This window comes from Boleophthalmus pectinirostris, unplaced genomic scaffold (genome assembly GCF_026225935.1).
Source record: "Boleophthalmus pectinirostris isolate CB_2022bp ecotype Guang Dong unplaced genomic scaffold, ASM2622593v1 HiC_scaffold_11, whole genome shotgun sequence".
Classification (NCBI taxonomy): Eukaryota; Metazoa; Chordata; class Actinopteri; order Gobiiformes; family Gobiidae; genus Boleophthalmus; species Boleophthalmus pectinirostris.
The window spans coordinates 16,559,687-16,573,767 of record NW_026570994.1 but is presented as its reverse complement, the minus strand read 5'-3'; the positions used below and the strand labels follow the sequence as shown (position 1 = coordinate 16,573,767).

General features: G+C 37.5%; 1 protein-coding gene across 1 annotated transcript in view; it reads left to right on the top strand.

Annotated features, from left to right (window-relative positions):
* The window catches only part of nbeal1 (neurobeachin-like 1), a 90,826-nt gene that overhangs the window by 44,898 nt on the left and 31,847 nt on the right, over window positions 1–14,081 (top strand). Inside the window, exons 14-27 of the mRNA XM_020939080.2 lie at window positions 328–426; window positions 551–1,122; window positions 2,704–2,836; window positions 3,639–3,758; window positions 5,346–5,655; window positions 6,079–6,164; window positions 6,582–6,671; window positions 7,863–8,043; window positions 8,379–8,512; window positions 10,679–10,838; window positions 11,073–11,175; window positions 11,808–11,967; window positions 12,501–12,659; window positions 13,204–13,363. Of these exons, the coding sequence (XP_020794739.2) occupies window positions 328–426; window positions 551–1,122; window positions 2,704–2,836; window positions 3,639–3,758; window positions 5,346–5,655; window positions 6,079–6,164; window positions 6,582–6,671; window positions 7,863–8,043; window positions 8,379–8,512; window positions 10,679–10,838; window positions 11,073–11,175; window positions 11,808–11,967; window positions 12,501–12,659; window positions 13,204–13,363 (2,467 nt within the window). The remainder of the gene's footprint in view (window positions 1–327; window positions 427–550; window positions 1,123–2,703; window positions 2,837–3,638; window positions 3,759–5,345; window positions 5,656–6,078; window positions 6,165–6,581; window positions 6,672–7,862; window positions 8,044–8,378; window positions 8,513–10,678; window positions 10,839–11,072; window positions 11,176–11,807; window positions 11,968–12,500; window positions 12,660–13,203; window positions 13,364–14,081) is intronic.

Sequence of the window (14,081 nt, the reverse complement as noted above, 5' to 3'; positions counted from 1 at the left end):
AGACAGGACTAAAACAAGACTAAGACAGGACAAAGACAGAACTAAAACGAGAATGAAACAGACCAAAGACAGGACTAAAACAGGACTAAAACACAACCAATACCAAGTCTACTAGAACAAGCGTGAACTCCACCTATAAAGACTATGGCTGCATCAAAACTGGGACTAAACCTGAACCTAACTTGGACTAGACCAGGCCTAAACCAGGACTAAAACAGCTCCAAACCAAGTCTACATTAGGACTAATAAACTGGACTCAAACCAGGACCAAAGTGTGAAGATACTACTTGTCTGGTAAACTGACTTCTTCCATGTGTTTATTTCCAGGAGGTGTTCAAGGAGAGGATAGGCTATAATCATTTATTTGAAATCCTGATCTCTCTGGGGCAGCCGTCACGCCACCTCCTCAAAGAGCTCATGAACATGGTAAAGATGCTGTTTATTTACATATTTTGCATACTTTAGGACCTTTAACAGTCATACATTTACGGAAAATTACTTTACAAAGGAAATAACCTCTTCTTTAAACCTCCCTGTCTTGTTTTTCCAGGCGGTGGAAGGAGAGCACACTTCAGTCGGTCTCTTGGGCATCAGTAACGTGGACCCTCTCCTCCTCCTCGTCCAGTGGCTTCCCGAACTCGACTCTTGTGAACTCCAGCTCTTCACCGCCGATTGGGTCAGACGCCTCAGCTGCTTAAACCGCCAAACCCGAGCCACCTGTGTCAACGCCTCCATGGTCAAACGCGCTCTATCTGCTCTCAAACGCCACCAGAGACTACACAGATCATGCGGCGAGAGTTTACTGGGACTACTGGGGTCTTTGGGGTCTCAGTCTCTAAGTACACACGAACTATTGGAGTTTTTAAGGCTTTTACGACCGCCAGACTCAACGCAAGCACATCCGTATGTAGGACCAGCGCTGAAAGCTCTTCTGACCATGGTACGGAAGCAGGGGTTGGAAAGTGCAATGCAGTATTTCGATTTGTCCCACGCTATGGCCGGGATTTCGGTGCCAACGGTGCAGAGGTGGCCCGGGTCTGCGTTCAGTTTTCTGGCCTGGCTTTCTCTGGACCAGGAGCAACTCGGACCCACCAGTAAAGACAAGCGGAAACAGCTCTACAGGTAAGATATTGGTTTTAAAGGTCTTATATTATGTAAAATTTAGCTTTTGTTCAAAAACATAAGTTGTGTTGTGTTTTGTTTCATTCCCACATGTAAGCCTGCATTATTAGTCTGTCTATATCTCCAAAGCTCAAAATGCTCTGTTCCACTTTGTGATGTCATGAAAAATTAATAAGAATTAATAGAGATTGGCAATCCAAGGCTGAAATAATTGAAATGAGAGTGGTGAAAATGTATAGAGTTTAAAACTATAGTGCTGCACATTAGGGCTGGACGGTATCCAAATTTTGATACCGCTAAACCTTCTCAGGATTTTACCGAGGTATGCGGTATTCCCGTATTACCAAAATGTTTTAGTATGACTTTGGCAAGCTGCGAAGCGGCATACGGCTCTATACGGTCTATATTTATCACCTGCAGACTTATAATCTCTGAAAAGTTTCACCTGAACCAACTCCCATCACAATACACTCACAGAACAGACTCACCATCAGCCGCACATCCTCTGTGACAGAAAAAACACATATAATCCACTGAGTCGTGTCCTGAGCTGTTTTTATCAGAGCTTTATTGTTTATGCAAATTAAATGTGGTTTCAAGTTTCGTTTCTGTAAAACCGGATTTACTGTCTTGTCTCCCTTATGAGCGTCACGTGACAACGGAACAAAACTAATCAAATGTCATCTCCCCACGCAGTTAAAAGAAACACTATAGACACTGTTAGTTTTAAATCGTGATAGCATTATATTAAAACTACAACCACATATTCATTTGTGCTGAGCAAACAAATGTAGATATCAATAAATTCTAATATTATATTAAGTCCTTATGTGCTGCAGATTTTTTTAATGATGGTAATGAAACTGATACCGTTGCTACTTTTTGATACTGCGGGATAATGTAATACCGTATTACCACCCAACCCTAATGCACATCCTGTATGACCACATGACATCACAAGTTGGAACAGAGTGTTTTTTGTCTGAGAGATGAACTCTCAGAAGCCTAAATCTGCAGGGTTTGTATGTTAAACATTGGGAAAAAAACTAAACACACCTCTAGGCATGTTTGTTATTATAATATAAATCAGAAAAAAGCTTAAAATGCCTCTTTAAATTACTCTTATGCTTAAATGATTATTATGCTTGAGGTCATGCACAGCTTGAATGATCATTTGAATAAATAAATGTTCTTGAATATGTTTTTAATTTTTAAATAGGTGTGTCATAAATGGGCTCTAAAGTGGGCTAATATGAAAGTCACTATGCATGTAACTGCCCCGAAGCAGTAATTTTAACAATTTCTAGGCCAAAAACGTATTTTTCCTGGCGTACATGAAATTTTAAAGCACCATTAGACCACAATGTGTGTGTTTCCCATTATTAAAGAAGACTATGATGGTTTAAATTTCTTTCCCATAGTCCAAAAACAATCTCGTCTATTCGTTCACACTTTTGTGCATTACATCTCTCTCATAAACATTTAAATATAACTATGCAGGGCCAAGTGGACTATTATTCAAATGAAATGTTATACTGTGCGTCATTATGCATATCACAGGCTGATTTTTCTCGTTTGTAGTTTCTTCTCCGCGGGGGGCACTGGGTTTGAGGCCTTCATCTCGGCAGCGGGGGTCCTGGTGGTGGCCGTCTGCACCAAAAAGGAGTATGTGACTGTGATGCTTCCTGACTACTGCTTCTGTGACTCGCTATGGGTAAGGAAAGGATTTGTTTATACAGTAGATACATTTAAAGGTCCTGTATTAAGCAAAATTGAATGTTGTGAGCTTTAACACATTATTAAATATGTGTGAATGAAACAAAACACATCTCCAGGTACGTCTGTGATGAGGAAAAACATTATAACAGAGGTCAGAAAATAGTGTGAAATATGGGCCCTTTAATATTATAAGCCGTATTGTGTTGTCAGTGAATCGTGCACTGACCTTTTCAAGTGCTTTTCCCACATATTTTCTACAAAACAAGATTCAAAATGCGAAAGGTCAATTTTTGTAGCAGTCATAAAAGGAAAATTATACTACAAATAGCATTATTAAAGGTGCTGTACTTGATTTACAGGACTTGCATACAGTTTAAAAAATGTAAAAAACAAAATTAGTTCATTTTAAACAGTTTGCAGTGGTCCAAAGTTATTCCTCACTTACCTTACGCGTTCAGACCATCCTAATTATTCACCACAATGAGTTTATAAGCACTTTTAACAACTCTCACAGATCAGACGAGACCACAGTTTTGGTGTGACGGTAAAATGCTCACAACAACCAGCATGCTAACACCGACTTCCTGATTTTCAACCAATAAAACTCTTCATAATTAGATGCAGACGGTACACAGAAGAGTTATTTTGATGTCAAGAGCTGCTTATACAATATATCTGTACTGGGGCAATACAAAGTGAGCTCAAATACATCGGAAAAAATCAGGCAAAGGACCTTCTCTAGAGTAGACCTTCAACTAAAGTGTTATTATTTACCATACTTATTGTTCTGTCTACAGCACAGTATTGGTGTGGTGCATGTACCCGGAAAGAGGCCGTTTGGACAGAGTCTGGTTTACATTTACGTGGATGGACAACAAAAACTGTCTGCGCCGCTCAAGTATCCCACCATGACTGAGGTAGGAACTGAATCTATGTATTGCTTTGATTAAAATTTTATATAATATGATCTGCAATCTCCATAGTAAGTACAATATTATCAAATGTATCGTTCGTTGTTATAAAATAAGTTCATGGATAGTTTAAAAGTGGTTATGGCATGTACCGTTCAACTATAATAGAATATGTATATTAATTATATTTGGTGAGCAATGACACAATTTTCATGCATACAAATCTAGTAAAAATATCATTTCTATAACCCAAGCTATACAGAATACAGATTTACAACAGAATATTGCAATAGAAAGTCATAAAATATTTTACAGTTGTCAAATAAAGGTCACGAACGATTGTTAGAAAGACATACATTTTTTTAAAATTGGTTAAAAGGTGATTGAACAGTAATAGAAACATAATATTGCTATTTTTCAGATCACAACTTTCTATAGGTCAGTTATAGGGATGTAACAATAACCGAAATATCATGATATCGTATCGTCAAAAGTCTCACAATAATACCCTGGGGTGTCACAATATATCAAATAACAAGTTTCTTTGCTTAAATGCATTTTTTATAGTAGCAATAGCTAATAAACATCGGGAACTACATATGCCATGATTCATTTCAGCGGAAACAACATGAATTTATAGGTTTTTTACTTGAATTCTTGGGATTATGACTGTAATAATTCACACCAAAATCTACCTTTTAGACAGAATTTCATGACAAAGCACAATGTAATCCTTTGGGAAACCTGACTCTTGTCCCCATCTGGGAGTTTGGCATCCTCACATTATAGAATCTAAAAGCCACCAATAAACCTTTTTCACAACGACCGGAAGTGCCGCGATGTAGGGTTAACGTCACTCCCAGTTAATGGTTTTCTATGGCAAAATATCTGTGGAAATGTTTCGTATATTTTCCACCAGCTTCATAAAACTCATCACCAAATCTTCATCCAACAAGGTCGGCAAAGGACAAATTCTGTCCATGAAGAATTTATCCACAAATATCGAGGTAAGAAAGAGGAAAATGTAAAGCCGAACAACGACAACGCTTTAGTGAAATACTGATCAAAACTAACATTATAGTCATGAATAAAAGATAATTAACTTGTTCACTCAGACTGATTCAAGAATTAAAATTAAAAATCGATTTCATTATGTAGATATTAGCATAGACAGAGAGATTTGTGCAGTTTAAATGCGAGACATGTGATCTGTGAACATCTGTAGCATTCGAACTGCACAAATCTCTATCTATCCAATATCTACGTCATGAAATCGATTTTTTATTTCAATTCTAGAAACAGTCTGAGTTACTTATTAACGAATTACTTATTACTTATGTTTTATTCATGACCATAATGTTAGTTTTGCTCAGGAGTAGTTCACTAATGCTAGTCTTCGTCTTTCTTATCTTGATAGTTGTGGATAAAGTTGTGGTTATTAGATGAAGATTTGATGATGGGGCAGATTTATGAACCTGGTGGAAAGTACGCGAGCCATTTCCACAGATATTTCGCCATAGAAAAGCATTAAGCCGTTGTGAAAAAAGGTCTATAACTGAGAAAAAGTTTAATATTGTTTTGTTTCATCAACAGCCTTTCACTTCCTGTTGCATCGGTTCAGCGGGACACCGGACCACCACGCCCCCTCCCTCCCAGATCCCAGACCCGCCCTTCTCCTCCGCCTCCACCCCCACCACGCGCTCCTCTCTGGGGGGCATCCTGTCTCCGCACACCTGGGGCGGTTTGCTCGGGGGCAAACCTGAGTCTGTGACCAAACTGATCTCGGCTGGGACACAGGACAGCGAGTGGGGCAGTCCAACCTCACTACAGGGGCAACTGGGGAGCGTGATGGTGTTTCATGAGCCTCTGCAGCCAAATCACATTAAAGCCATCTGCAGTGCGGGTTAGTATTAAAGGGCTTTATTTAGTATTAAAGGGTTTTCTGTGAATGAAACATAATACAACTCCAAGTATGTTTCTGATGAGGTATCGAAATTATAACAGTTTAAAGTGGAAAGAGGATCTTCAAGGATGAATGATTTGGGAAAAATATCAAATTGCAATTTTCTGACAAGCACAGCGATTAGATTTGCAATTTAGCGATTAGATTTGCAATTTATGTTTTAGGCTCGTAAACTGTATAAAGAAATGGACTAAGGGAGTGTGACGTCACCTGTAGCATTTGGTTCCAGTCAAATGAAGTGAAATAATATGGTGAAATAAAAACACCAGGATCATGTAGAGAGGGTTTATAAGAAAAAACATGTTTGAAAATTCACGTTATTAATTAGTTCAGCGGTTTATAATTATGTTTTATTCCTTCCAGGTCCTAACTGCATATCTCCACTCAAAGCCCAGGAATCTGAAATTGGGGACCTTACAACTAAACTACTGCTTTACTATTCGCCAAAGGTAAATCGATCGTCATGGTAACTCTTTATATTAGGGCACAACATATTAGAAGCTATTCATGTGTTTTAGCTTTGTGTTATTAAAGATTTACATTTTGAGAACTTTTAACCATTCAAAAGATATAATGTTTTTGTTTTAAATAATTTTGAAACCCATTGATAAACAGTTTTACAATTTGACATATTACATAAACATTTTCGTGAGGTCCGTCACCTTTTTGTTTCTATGGATATGTTACACAATGCACCTTTAATTTTACTAATAAAGGTATAATCTCAATCTTGATTTATAAATATTTATATGCATTTGCAATATGTAAGAATTCCTTTAAGTTTTTAATGGTTTGACTGTAATTTCGATTACTTTATTACAGTGACTTTGGAAGCAAGTTTTATATTTACCCTATACTCTCTCCAGGCATGTAAGAGCCCCATCTGTCTGGATCTTTCGCCCAACACACTGCACGGTCGTCTGACTGGGAACAAAGTGGTCAACTGGGATATTAAGGTATGCAAATGACTCCAGACTGAGCAATAAAGACTCTAAAAACCTGCCTGCGATCCAGAATATACACTGCTCCAATACTTTACAAAGATGTGAGTCTGGTCAAAGCGGAGTTCAGATGTGCATAATTGACAGATAGTTTAGCCAATCAGAGACACCCATGGTCCATCAGGGTTAAAATAAATAGGACTACTTACAACGAAAATAGAAAAAGAAAACATTTTTTTAAATATCCAAAGGGGCTGAAAAACATTTCTGCAGAATTAATGAGCAAAGCACTGAAAATTTGTTTAAAATGATGGAGGACCAATGAGCTCCTTCATCACTGAAATGCACTGTGGCAGGCACTTGACTGATCTGTCTAGACTTGTAAGTCACTCATCAAAGTCTAATAGAGATAATTAGTATCTGTGCTTTTACTTAAGTAACAAAATTGTGTATTTCTTCCAGCACTGTGCAGATGACATTTGAATGACACTTTGGAACTGTATTAGTGAATTATATATAGGCAATGTTATTTCAGGGTCAGTGGTGAGTAATGAAATTTTCTCCAAAAACTGTGAAAGTGCTCCTGCAGTCTGAAAACAAAGATAAAAGTCTACAACTCTGCAAAATATTTAGTCTGTACCTGACATCTAAAACAAGAAAATGAAGTAAACAGGGACATAACACAGAGCAACACTCGCATTCATCACTGATACAGACTTTGTGATCATACATTTGAACTGAACCTTTCGCTTTTTAAATAACATGTTTCTGAGTCTGAGTGTTGAATAAATAATTATTGTGGGCGAAAACAACACAACACGGACAAAATGGAGGTCAAAAAAGCAAAGCATTTTGTCTGTTAAGCTGCTCATAGTTCTGCCTCAGTGCCACTTGTAGCAGTTTTTCGAGGCAAGTATTTCTCGAATATCCAGTCCACTTTATTTTTATAGCACATTATATTAACAAAATAAACAATAAAAATTTGAATGAGGTCAGAGATGTATTGTGGGGCCAGTACGTTCAAAGCTTTCAAAACAAACAATAAAATCTTTAAATCTGTTCTGCCGTCAGCGTTGGGTTATTCCAGTGTAAAGCGCATCGCATTAGTCCAGATGTGACAAAATAAAAGCATGCATGACGCGAATAAAATGATGTCAGTGCATAACCTTCACATGTTCCGATTTGTCTGCATCTGCGTTTTGTCAGGATGTGATAAACTGTGTGGGCGGTCTCCCGGTGCTGTTTCCCGTTCTGGAGCAGTTGGCCCTGGTCACTCCGGATCCACAGACCTCAGATCCCGGCTCCGGGTCTTCAGACTTCATCACTCCAGACGTCTCCACACCTGCCGAGGGGGACTGGGTCATTCTGCCGTCCACCCGAGCTTCAGGTTTTAAATACTACTGCAATTATGGTCTTGAAAGGGCTGTACCGCATTTTCTTTCATGTAATAAAGTAAAATTGGTTTTGCCATAGTACAGATATATTGCAAAAGCAGCTCTTAGCATCAAAATGAGACTACTGTGTGCTTTGTTAGAATTACATCTCTAGTCTCTGAAAGTTCTAAAACACGCCAATAAACTCATTGCGAGCTAGGTATTAGTTAGGAAAGTGATGAGTAGCTCTAATGAGTCTGTTGTCTTGCGAGCCATAATTGGAGAAACATTGGCATTTGAAAGATTCCCATTCTTTTTTTTTTTTGTTAATTATAATTTTCTTTCACAGAGTCAAGACTGGAGAAGAACTTGGTGGCCACTTTTCTGTTGGTCCTGAAACATTTTCTCCAAAGACATCCCATAAACCAGGAGACTCTGCTCCACACACACGGAGTCAGCACTTTAGGAGCTCTTCTGCAAAAGGTAAAAGTCCATTAAAATATATATATAACCATAAGTGTAGGTAGATATTAGTCATATTAATCTTTCTTTAGATCAAGTAAAAAATAAAGGATAACAATTAAAAGAACAGAGTGAGAATTATTACTGCTATTTATTTATCTGAGTTCTCTCTGCGAAGTTTATATGAAAAAAAAGACAAATTTGGCTTCAAAATACATCAACTACTCTTACTTTCCCTTAAATAAAAACAAACACAAAAAAATAATAAATATAAATATTAAAATAAATAAATAAATGTAAAAAATGAAAATAAAAAATACTAAAAATACTAAAATTAATACATAAATAAATTTATACAAAATAATTATTTAAAACAATTCTCAGGATTAAATGGACTCATGTTTAGTCTAATCTTCCTGTTCATTTTTTAAAGGGGTGTTAGAAACATTTGCTGCCTCCTCTGAGACTGCACCAGACACAGCCACTCCCTTTAAAATCACAATACCCCCAAACAAACAGCTCTGGTATTTTCTTATCTTAACTCAGCCCCTCAGCTTCTTTCAGTCCGTCCTTGACAACATCTGTTTAGTCTGTTCTTACACTTCTTAATTTATACCGCAACCACATTTGCACAGAGTGGGTTTATAATTGGATTGTGTTAAGACAGATAAAGATTTACAGCCAAGCACTAGCAATTTTTGGTAAATTTTTAAACATTGCACAGTGGGTATTTTGTATTGGCATATCATATTTAGAAATGTATTGTTTTATATCAGATAAAAATGTACGATAAACACAATGCAACTTTTCTGAGATGATGTTATTGCATTGCCTGGAATGTTCTTAGACTTCAACTTCATCTTAGACAAGCTTTATTGATCCACAAGGGAAATTATTTGGACACAGTAGCTTACACATCACAATATATTATAATAACAGAGAAAAAATATGAATGCAGCAGCTTATAAATATCTGTTCCCAGTACGACTTTAAGTACAGTGCTATGAAAAGTCACATTCTGATTATAAAAACAAAAGAGGACAAAAAGCTATCCTTTCCTGTTTTCTCTCTGTGCGGGAGTGCCCTCCAACTCACAGATGAGGTCAAATATCTTGGACATTATGTCACCAGTGACCTCTCAGATGACAGAGATGTGTACAGACAGCAGTGTAAGCTTCACGGTCAGGCCAATGTACTTGTCAAAATGGCACTTTTTAAATGTTTCTGCTCGCGCTTGCATCTTTGGCACAACTACCGTATTTTCCGTACTATTAGGTGCTCTGGATTATAAGGCGCACTCTCGTTGAATGGTCTATTTTCAAACTTTTATCACAAATAAACCGCACTGGACTTTAAACGAAACACAACAGTTGGATGGGTCAGTGGGACTTGTTTGGCGCATTCACGGTGACTCTGGGTTTTGTTCAGTTGTGGCGTGTAGGGAGGGTGCTGTCTGGGCCCGCTGGATTGTCAGCGTGTTCGCAGTCACTCAGTTGTTCAGTTGTGTCTAGAAGTTGCACATTGCACTCACTTTTTCGGTTCGTTCGTCCGTTCCGTTTCTCGTCGGCGTGGAGTGATGAGTGTGGCTGCGGGTGTTTTTCGCTGGGCAGTCGCTGTCTGCTCCGTGTGTGTTTGTGGCTTTGTAGTTTACTGAAGTCGTGCTGGGACACCTGAGTGGATTCGTGTATAGGGCGCTCTGGATTGTGGGGCGCACGGCCGTTTTTTGATGGGGTTGGAGGCTTATGAGTGCCCCCAATAGCCCGGAAAATACGGTACAAGAAAAAGAGTTTGGAGAGTTTGACAGTAGCTTATAATGACTCCTTGAGAATATTACTGAAAGTGCCATAGCCCCAGTAAAATGTTTGTAAATTGTGGCATTAGACCCTGTGCTGTCACAATCAGATGTTGTGTTTATTTATTTATTTATGTATGTATTTATTTATTTATTTATTTAGTTAGTTAGTTAGTTAGTTATATATGTCCTCTGAGGAACTCTGTCAGATTCACCTCTGAGCTGTGGAGACACTGGCGGTCTTGTCTGTCTTTTCTTTTAATATTATGAACCAGATATTATGTGTCTCTTAATAAAGATTGAATTAAATTGAATGGTAATAATGAAGCCACCAGCTGTCAAATTCAGTCTTTTCATTTTACACTACATAACTGTCCTTCTCTTGTGGTCTCCAGCTCCCTGTGGGTCATGTAGATGTCAGTGTTCTGGTGGCCATGCAGCTCCTGATCGAGCAGGTGACATGTGAGAAGAACCAGGCTCTGCTCCAACAGCTCCACTCACATCTGCTCTTCAACTTCAACATCTGGAATAAAGGAGATTTTCCACTGAGGATAGGTCAGCTGTCTATTTCTGTATTGGGAAACTATTACAGTATGAGTACCCATGTTTTGTTTAATATTTATTTAAAGGTACAATGTGTAATTTTCTGGAGGTGGCACATCACCTAGATGATTCCATGGACTGGAAATTAAAATTAGTTTCATTCAGCTGTTTTATTTTGCTATAATCCTACCCAACATTAGCAACCGATTGTATTTTGAATCTGAATTTCCTTTCCTTTGTTTCCAGGTCATATCCAGTACATGTCCACAGTCATCAAAGACAACAGGAAACAGTTCAGGAAGAAATATGGAGTCCAGTTCTTTCTTGATGCTGCTCGTCTCTATTATGGGTAAAACATTCTCCTTTAGATTCAGTTTTTTAAATTGGCTTTCAATTGAATTTAGGGTATTTTAACAATACAGAATTTTAATCATTAATATTTAACACAAAATAGTCACATTTTATAAACTAAACACCAACTATATTATAAGGGAACTATTATTTAAAACAGAGGTGTCCAAACTATGCAGCCCTCAGACCAGTTTTTGTTAGACCTCAGCGTTCCTTAGAATTGGCCTAAATAACCAAACTAATTATTTTCACTTCAAATACTGAAAAAGTCTGTGATCATTTTATAAATCACAAACATTTTGCTGTGATTCAGACCAAATATTGATGTTTAAAGTTTGATTGAAGGAGTGGTGACTCAGGCAAACCTGCGTCAAATGCAACATTGATTTGACTCATTCTCTTTTCTGTCTGTGGCCATTTGCGCCATATAATTTTCAGTATGTGGCCATCTGTGAGAAAAGTTTGGACATGGACTGATTCAAACTATGTATCATGTACAGGCCATGTTGTTGGTGTTGTATGTAGTTACTTTGCTGTGACTTTAACCGACTGCAGCACTTTGAGATTTATTTTTAAAATGTAAAGTGCAATGTAATATTTTTTTTCTTTGCAATTTTGCCCTTTCTTCAGGAGGAACAGCAACAAAGAGGGTGATCTGAGCGAAGACGACATCCGCACCATCAGAGCCTCTCTTTATGGACTCATTAAGTACTACATTGGAAAAGGCATGTCCCAGGATGAGATGCACAGCATGCTGGGATACATCGCTGCTATCGGGGATGAAGAACAGGTCAGGAAACACATTCAGAGACAAACAGCAATATGTGGACATTTAAATACATTTAAAACCACTGCACAAAAAGAAATCTCATGGTAACTATTCTTAGAAATACCAATGGCTGATGTCGACTTACATCATTTAAAATGGGAAATATAAAACACAGTGTAATTTGAGTATTAGGATTTTAATTGATTGAGTCAATACAAGATTAAAGCCCCACTGTGTAACTTTTTAACGCAAAAATAGACAACAAAAGTGTGTGTTTTGTTGCTCTGAAAACCTTAGAAAAACATCCTTTAGATGCTTACTGTGAGAAGGTTTGCATCTTCTCAAGAAATGATGTTCCTTTGACTATAATATTCCACAGTATGGCATAAAACTCCTCTGTCTCCATGCAGAATGTTCCGAAGTATGGTTTTAACTTTTTTTTTTTTTTTTACACAGATTTTCTTTCTGTATACAGGATTACTACATTTTTGTATTTTATTTTTCATAGTTGTATGTTGTATATTTTAGTTGTTTTGTCTGTTGTGTATCTGTAGTTGTGTGGACTACTGGAGCTGTTACTGAGCCTCCTTCAGACGAGTCCTTCTCGGGATCAGCTCTTCCTGCTCCTGTTTGAGCCGAGTGCTGCAGACTCCTGCTACGCTCTGCTCCTCAACCACAAACACTCAGACAGACTCAGGGAGCTGGTCTTCAAGGTAAAGATGTAATGTTATTATATTTTAAAGTACTGTACTAGTATTCTAATTCAAATTCAGTGTAATCTGTAGGTTTATAGATTAAGGTTTGGCCTGATCCAGTAAAGTCCAATAACAAAAAAAGAAAATAAATTTATTCAATTGAATTTATGCACTCAGTTTATTGTATTAAATCAATATATTAAATTAAATCCACTTTGTTTTGTTTATTTTATTGAGTTTAAGTAAACAACTAAAAACTAACTAGTAAATGAATTAAAGGAGCTGTAGCAGATTTTTCCCATTTTTTTTTGAGCTAAAGTGTTTATTTAGAGTCAGGAAGTGTGTAATAGCATACTAGTTGTTGCTCAGCTCTAGTCTCTGATAAGTAAGGAATAACTCTGAACACCTGCAAACAGTTTAAAATGAACTAGTTCTGTTTTTTATGTTTTAAAGTTTAACTAAACAGAGTAAACACAATAAAATATAGTAACATGAATAAACTGAGTAAACAAAAATAACTCCCTCTTGTGGTTAAGTAAAAGTACTTCTGTTGTTTCCACAGTTGTTTGAGCGAATGCTGCGCTGTGACCGTGTTTATGAGAAAAACAAACAGAGGCTGAGGCTGAGGGAGGCGGGATACTCCGGCCTCTCGCTCCTCTTCTCCGACCTCCACATCACTCCCAGCCTGATCCGATGTCTCCTCAACCAGATCCTACACACAGGTCAGAACTCCATATAACATGCAGACAATGGCTTTTGATAGGTATTATAATTAGTGCTGAAAGATTGGGGAGAAATATCTAAGGATTTTGTGATTTTTCTGACAAGGACGATTGGATTGCGATTGGATTTGTGATTGATGGAAATAGAAACTGATACTAGAATCACATAGCAATTGCCATGGATCCTACCTGGACGATTGAGGGATTACAGAGACGAGAATCACATTTCAGAACATGTTTGCACAGATCTAAACTACAGGTTCAGCAGTTTAAGCAGAATAACACAGGATATTTTGTTCTTTGTGGAGGAAATGATGGTGTTTCAAAAATGATCCTGTTTACAGTCCATTGAAATTCCAAAGGGCAAGTACTAGTATGGATATTAAAATCTTCAGAAGACTACCATATTTCTCTGACTATTAAGTCGCTCCGGAGTATAAGTTGCACCAGCCAAAAAATGCATAATGAAGAAGAAAAAAACATATATAAGTCACACTTTTTGAGGAAAATTTATTTTATAAAATCAGAGACCAGGAACTGACATTTCATCTTCAAAGTCAAGTTATAGTAACAACAACAGAACAGAGAAAAACAGTTCTTCAGATAACTATAGCATAAACAACAGAAGAGAACAAGTTTAACAACTCTCCATCTCACTCCAAATCACTAAATCCATTGAACTCCTCATCCCTGGTGTCACTTCTGAGCAACTCCACGA